Here is a 7,660-nt window from a genome sequence, read left to right on the forward strand (position 1 = left end):
GAGCAGAACCAAAAGGAAATGTTAGAGATGTTTTCTAAGTTCACATGAGTAGAAAGCTCGAAGCTTAGAAGTCTCCTGGGTGGGAGGCGGAGGTTGCAGTGAGCCAAGATCGTGCCATTGCACTCCAGCCTGGGTGACAAGACTCCATCTCAAAAAAAAAAAGAGGTCTCATAGGTGAATTGTCCCTGCTAAAGCTGAGCGATAGGTGCAGGGAGGTTCAGTGCACTGTCTTCTGCACTTTTGTGTGTTTGACATTCTCCAAGATACATTGTTTTAAGTCCATGGAAAACAGTAAAAGTAAAATAGAAATATAAAAAGCCAGAAATATTTCTGAAAGATTTGGGGCAGTTTTTGTTAGATAGAGATAATAATATAAGTCAGGAAGGTGCCTCTTAATCTCTCAGCTAACAAGGTAGGAAATTTGTACCTAGGCTAAGAAGTTGTCCTGCCCTTCAGCTCTTGTACATTGAATCATTCCATTACCCAACACCCAACATAGAGCCATTTTTTTTTTCACGTACATCCTCCAGGAACACATTTCTTTGTATATACACAACATAAGAATAGCTGGCCAGCATATGAGAGATCTGCAAACATTTATTGCATCTTGCTTATATGCCAGACACTGATGATAGAAGCCATTGACTTTAAAGAGCTGACATCCTAGGGAGGGAGACAGACCTGTGCAGTGTGATTAGTAAAACAATGGAACTCTAATTAAGGCACACAGCCAGCCTGGAGAGAGGGTGCTGTGAATTCTGGCTTTGTAGATAGGGGAAGTATCTGCAAAGGTCTCCTGGTGGGACCTCGGGGATGAATGGGAGGGTGGCTGGGAGTGCCCTTGTAGGCGGCTGCTGAGGGAAGCGCCCAGAGGCAGTGGCTGAGCCCGGGTGGTGATGCCAGGCCTGGTTTGCTGATTCTGGACCTAGTCAACTGTGCCAGGAACTAAAGTCGAAGAGTCTGGGCAGGAAAGACTTTGTGGGTCAGGCTAAGGAATTTGAACTTTATCTTGGGACCCATCATTAGTGATTCTAAGCAGGAGAGCAGTGTGTTCAGAATTACTCTGAATTCTGATTTTAAATAGTGGCTTGACCTTGTTTGTTTTTCTCTTCCTGTCCTCAAGCTTACTTGTCAGTTATGATATTTTTAGTTACAAGTCACAGAAAACTCAACTCAGTGGCTTGTACCCAACATGCATGAACCTTGAAGACATTGTGCTAAGTGAAATAAGCCAGTTATAAAAGGACAAACACTGCATAATTCCACTTCCATGTGGTATCTACAGGAGTCAAATTCATGCAGACAGAAAGTAGAATGGGGGTTGTCAGGGGCTGGAAGAGGGGGAGTAGGGTTGATGTTTAGTTAGTACGGAGTTTCAGCTTTACAAGATAAAGAGTTCTGGAGATGGATGGGTGATGGTTGTACCACAATGTGAATGTATTTAGCAACACTGAGCTGTATACCTAAAATCAAAAATATCGTCAAAATGGCTTAAACCAAATGGAAAATATTTCATAAGAAATATATAGAGAAGCTTTGGGACTGGTTAATTTAGGGTTCAACAGTTTCCAAAAGAAGCTAGGTGGCTATGCCTTCTCACTCTGCATCAGCCACTTCAGCCCCTTGCAAGACAACTGCCCCACTCCGAAATTACCTTGCAAAGCAACATCCAGGAAAAGAGACCATCCCTCTCTAAGTCCATTTTCAATTGCTTTTAACAGAATACCTGAAAAGGAATTTATTTCTTACAGTTTTGGAGGCTGAAAAGTCCAAGGTTGAAGGGCTGGATCTTGTGAGGGCCTTCCTGAGGGTGGGGACTTTCTGTGGAGTCCTGCGGTGGCACAGGGTAGCACACGGCATCACACAGTGGCAGGGCTGCACATGCCAGCTCAGCACCCTGTTCCTCTTGTTGTAAAACCACCAGAACTCATTATCCTATTAGTCCATGAAGAGATTAATCCTTTCATGAGAGCAGAGCCCTCACACTCTAGTCACCTCTTCATAGCCCCACCTCTCAGTAATAGGGATTAAGTTTCAACATGAGTTTCAGAGCAGACAAATACCTAACCCATAGCACTCCCTGTGTCTCTTTAAGAACAAGAAACACTTCCAAAATCAGTGTTCAGCATCTTGGCATGAATGTCTAGCAGCCATTCCACATGCAGCCTGACTGGAGCCCCACTCCTGATGCCCCTTGCAGCTCTTCCCACCATCTCCTCACTCCCAGGCAACAGTGGCTCCTATTTCTCCAGACTCTTCCTTTACTCAGGCTAAAGACCTTGGCATCACCTTGGCCCCTGTCACACCCCACATCCATCGGCAGATTCTTTTCGCTCTGCCTTCCACATGTGCCCAGGCTCCGGCTACTTTTCACCGCTGTGACTCAGCCTGAGCTACCACCATCTCCCACCTGGATTATTGTCATCGATTCCTATCTGGTCTCCCTGTTTCTCCCTTGGTCACATATCCATTCAGTGAGCAAATATTAACCATGTACCTCACATGTGCCAGGCATCGCTCTGGGTGCTGGCAGCTCTACAGTGAACAAAACAAAACCCCTGCCCTCCTGGAGCCTTCATTTGGTTCTCAAAACAGCAGTCAGATCGTGTCCCTCCTTTGACCAGCATCCTCTCGTTCTTCCATCCCACTCAGAATAAAAGCCAGATTCCTTAGGAGACCTGCATGATGGTGCCTCTTTGTTCCTTGAGTAAGGACGAACGCAGGCCCATCTCAGGGCTTTCACATTTGTTTTTCCTGCTCCCTAGAATCCTGTGCCCACCCCTGTAGCCTCAGGCCTTCCTCTTTCATTTTCTTCAAGTCTCTTGATGTGGAATTTGACGGAAAGATGGCAATCAGTTGGCCTGAACAACTGGCAGTGGAGTGGCCATTTACAGAGAGGGAGCTTCCTGAGGGAGGGAGCTTGTGGGGGCAGGGCACCAGGAGTTGGGTTTTTTACTTGCTACACCTCCCATGCTGATTTAGACATTCAGGTGGGTCGTGCAGCACCTGTGGACGAATCTGAGGCTCTGAGTGACAGATTTAGGGGTCGCCAGTATATACGCAGGTTTACGCTCAGTGTCACAGGAAGCACGTGCACAGAAGAGCTGCATATTGCAGTGATTTCAGTTAGGGATACGAGGAGGAACCAGCAAAGGAGACTGAGGAAGAGCAGCCAGCGAGCTAGAGAAGAATCAGGAGATGCACTTCTCCAAAGCCCAGTACAGGGACATGCAGAGAGGGAGCGAGGGAGTGCCTGCGGCAGGTGCTGCTGATAGCTCTCCCCGCCCAGCCTCAGCTGTCTCACTCCCAGATACAGACAGCCGGGCTCTTTGAGGAATGCGTCCAATATGCAGGGGTAATGGACCTTTCGTACCAACTTCAACTAGTTCATGTTCCTTGAATGCTGAGACATCATAAAAAATATAATTTGGTCTCTGTTCCTGGTTCCTGACATAGAGCTTCTAAAACCCTTGTAATTTCCTGAACTGTAGGGGTTCAGGGGGCATCTTTTGTTCTAATATGGTGACTCTTGGTGGGGACCTGTCACCAGAAAGATCAAGCTATGATGAGAGGGTTGGACTTTCAGCCCCACCCTTCATCCTCCAGGGAGGGAAGGGGGCTGGAAATGGAGTTAGTAATTGATCATACCTACACGGTGAAACTCCATAAAAATCCCTAAAAGATGGCATTCAGAGAACTTTTCATTTTGGCAAACACATCCACTTTCTGGGAGCATGGTGCACCCCAGCACAGTGGGGACAGACAGTCCTGTGCTCAGGACCCTCCCAGACCTCACCTTGTGTGCCTCTTCACCTGGCCGTTCACTTGTGTCTTTTATCATATCCTGGAATAAACTGGTAAACGTAAGTAAATGTTGCCCTGAGCTCTATGAGCCATTATGACAAATTATCAAATCTGAAGAGGGGCTTGTAGGAACCCTCCATTTGTAGCCCAGTCGGACAGCAGTTGTAGGCAACCTGCAGACCCTCTGCTTGCAATTGGTGTCTGAAGTTGCAGGGCAGTATCTGGACTGAGCTCGGAACTAGGGGGCCTTGTGCTCATCAGAGTAGGTAGTGTTCAAATTGAGTTAAATTGTAGAATACCCAGTTGGTGTCAACAGAGAACTGGACAGTTGCTTGGTGTGAAAAAGCTACACTTCTCTTCACAAACCACACTTCATGAGCCAGGGCCATTCCAGCAAACCTGCTTCTTTGACACCAACTAATGAGGAAAACACTTTTTCCTGTTAAGCCCTGTATACTCCCAACACTTCTGACAGTAGCCACAAGTGTACCTTCGCTACTGGGTGAAGATACCTTCGCTACTTGAGTGGAGATTCCATTTTCCCCCCCACTCTTCTCTCTTTAAAACTTCTGGGAAACCATCCATCGTTTGGCCTCATCTGAAGTATAGGCAGCTCAGACAGTAAATCTACCTCTTCCCGTTCACCTGTAGCACCTAAGGTAGTGCTTGGAGCTGCCTGTAGGATAGTGAATACACAGGCTCCAACATATGGGTGAGCACATTTGCTGTTGCCTGTGAGTGTGTGTGTCACATATCCTGAGCTTATGTTAAAAATCAGGGAAAGAGAGTAACTTCTCTCCACTTAGCAGTTTCTGTATTTTAATGCAGCCTGAATTCAAAGTAATAATGTTCCAAACATTAAACTGAGATTTTATGTGGGAGAGAATTTGGTCTCTGGGTGGGGGAAGGGTATAAGGCTGAGGGAAGCACATGCCGACTTTTGAGAATTACTAAAGTGAATGCTCCTTTTTTTACTTCAATTTTTCTGCAGGGGTTGGCACCAGGAATTATTATAGAAAGATCGGCTACAGATTACAAGGCCCGTACATGGTGAAGATGCTGAAATAATGGCCACACCAGTCCACCTTTCTGCAGTATCCTCCCTGGCAGAACACGGAGAATCAGGATTTCTTAAATACTCAACAGAGAGGCTGAGCAGAGCAAATAGGGGACTTCACCCTCATCCCGCAGCTGCAGAGACCTTCAAGGCCACGGCTGGTCATCTGCTGACCACACCCCAGATCCGTCCTCTCCTGTGTGCACCCAAAAAAAATCATTGCATTTTTGAGGCTTAAATCGTCTATCCAGTTTCTAAATTTTGCATGAGGCCTGCAGGTGGCCTATTTTGACTCAGACGGTGACAAAAGCAAATTAGTTCATTTGGACACCATAACTCATGAAATAAAACTGATTGTCATTCGAGGAGCAAACTTAGGAGTAGGTTATTTATATACCCTAGGGACAGAAAGTCAGGTTGAAACAGGAAAACCACCAGACTCTGATCTCAGGCCTCTAACGACATACGCATTGGAGCGCAAGTTAGGAAAATGAGCTTTTGTTTTCATGGAAATCATTCTGATTACAGTGCCGATGTTTAGAAATAGCAGTGTGACGGGGAAAGAGGAATTGCAGTTGTCGGGGAGTGAGCTGGCAGCAGCCGGCCACCAGCCTCTCCCAGGCGGGAGTCCACCATCCGAGACGGCAATGACAAAGAGCTTCATTTCATGTTCTTTGTTGTCTCGACTTCCCACCCTCTTGGCAACTACAGAGCAGTGTGGGCAGCCACAAGTGTGGTCCCCAGAGAGCCTCTGGCTTTCCTGTTTGTCTATCCCGAGCGGGTAGAGTCTGAGATTGTGTGCCCCTAAATCAAGATTTGCTTCCACAGAAGCCATTACTTGCAATTTTTTTTTTTTTTGATAGAGTCTCGCCCTGTCACCCAAGCTGGAGTGCAGTGGTGTGATCTCACTGCATCCTCAGCCTCCCAAGTAGCTGGGATTACAGGCACCCGCCACTGCACCTGGCTAATTTTTCTATTTTTAGTAGAGATGGGGTTTCACCATATTGGTCAGGCTGGTCTCGAACTCCTGACCTCAGGTGATCCATCCACCTCGGCCTCCCTAAATGCTGGGATTACAGGCATGAGCCACTGCACCCAGCCTTTAATTTTTTAAGGTGGATTTTGGTTGTTATAAATGGAGAAAGGTAAGAGTTCAAGTTCAACTTGTGTGAAAGCAAAACAATGGAAAACAGGATTGGCTTCTTCAAAGGCTCCTCTTGTAGAACTACCTTTTTGAGATTTCGAGGTAATCTACTTTGGAGACTCTGCCTGGAGAGGGTCAGTTCCTAAGTTAAGAGCATTGCTTAACCTTGGCTCCTGTGGCATTTTACAAAGGTTTAAAGGAATTGATTCCTCTGAAAGGGCCTGAAAATAAAAAGTCCTTAACATACAAAGAAGAGTCATGTGGTTTTTTTTTTCTCTCTCCCTGTAAATGCAGTGACATTTGCCACGAAATGTGCAGGTTTCAGTTTCCAACCTATGGCACTGTTCATTTCCTCCTGGGTGCTGTTTGCCATTTCATTAAACTGCTACGAGGCAAATGACAGTGGCTTTGTTATGGGCTCACTGTGGAACTACCATGGCTTTCCATGAGTGTCGTTTAGGGACTTAGCTACTTCTCAATTATGCTTTTTTACCCTATAAAAATAAAACTAATAAAGCATACTCCCGCTGGCTGTCAGAGCTGCGTTGCTGGAGACAGAACCAGCCGCACAGCCCTGGAGCACAAAGTCTGTGGGCCTCGACCTTCTCATCGGTGCTAGGTGCCCAAATGGATCAACACACATAACTTACAAGAAGGGCTTTTGTGAAATGGTAAAAAGGCCTGCACATGGAAAGTTCACTTCAAAAGATGACAATTTAGGGAATTTGAAACGAAATGACAGGAACTTGCACCTTTCTGATGGCTGTCAGCCTTCGCTCAGGATTCACCAGAATCCCTCTTTCTAGCTCATCCCTGGCCTTCCTTGCCGTATCTTGTGGCCTGTGCAAAATGGCAGCAGTTGGGGAGCTTCCCCCGGGTGTCAGGGCTCCTGCCTCCTCCCTCTGCCACCAGAAGCTTCCGCTTCTCTTGTGACTGCCAGGGCTTGTTCCGGCATGGATGGTGCTTGGCGCCTCCACTGTCCGGCTGGTCTGGCTGCTCTGAGGCCTGTGGGGCCACTTCATAAGAAAGCTCAGTTGGGCACGATCCTGCTGGCCTCGGTGTGAAACCATCACAGCTGCAGCCTGATCCCACCTGAACGGAAGGACTCCTTAGCAACCACCTCCAACCCAGAAAGCTCTGCATTTAGCTCCACTTCTGGGACATCACCTGAAGAGTTTTTTTTTTCTTCTTTTTTTAATTCAAGTCATATCAAAAACAGACTAAAATAAATTTGAACAGAAAATGAGATTTTTAAAATACATTATCACCAAGCGAAAGGGCCTGGTAAAACTCATTGTTCCATTTGGGAACAAGCAAACCCCTTTTCCATTTTCCATCTCTGCAGACCCAAAAGTACCACAAAGACAACTCAAAAACCAACGCCTGTTCCCCTAAAACGTCTTTCAGATTGCAAATTTTCATTGCCAGTGGGTTTTTCGCTTTTTTGTTTTCAAGATTATCACATTGAAAACAGAAAATCTTGTTCCTAAAGAACTCACAGATCCCTGAGTTTACAAAGGAAAAAAAAAAAAAAAGCACAAGATCTGGCATCTGAAAACCTGGTTTCCTCATTAACCATGAAGCTTTGAGCAAGGCCCCTCCCTGTTTCTGAGCTACCATTTCCCTATTTGTAAACGTGTGTCGCTCGGGGCAAG

The 7,660-nt window shown here is 46.3% G+C and overlaps 1 protein-coding gene across 6 annotated transcripts in view; it reads left to right on the top strand.

The window, feature by feature from the left end:
* ELP3 (elongator acetyltransferase complex subunit 3) overlaps positions 1-5,234 on the top strand; it is a 103,799-nt gene extending 98,565 nt beyond the window's left edge. For all 6 annotated transcript variants that reach the window (XM_025393904.1, XM_025393908.1, XM_025393905.1 and 3 more), the window contains one exon: positions 4,796-5,234. In XM_025393904.1, the coding sequence (XP_025249689.1) occupies positions 4,796-4,872 (77 nt within the window). In that variant the 3' untranslated portion in view covers positions 4,873-5,234. The remainder of the gene's footprint in view (positions 1-4,795) is intronic.
* The last annotated feature ends 2,426 nt before the right edge of the window (positions 5,235-7,660 follow it).

Source organism: Theropithecus gelada, chromosome 8, assembly GCF_003255815.1.
Source record: "Theropithecus gelada isolate Dixy chromosome 8, Tgel_1.0, whole genome shotgun sequence".
NCBI classification, from domain to species: domain Eukaryota; kingdom Metazoa; phylum Chordata; class Mammalia; order Primates; family Cercopithecidae; genus Theropithecus; species Theropithecus gelada.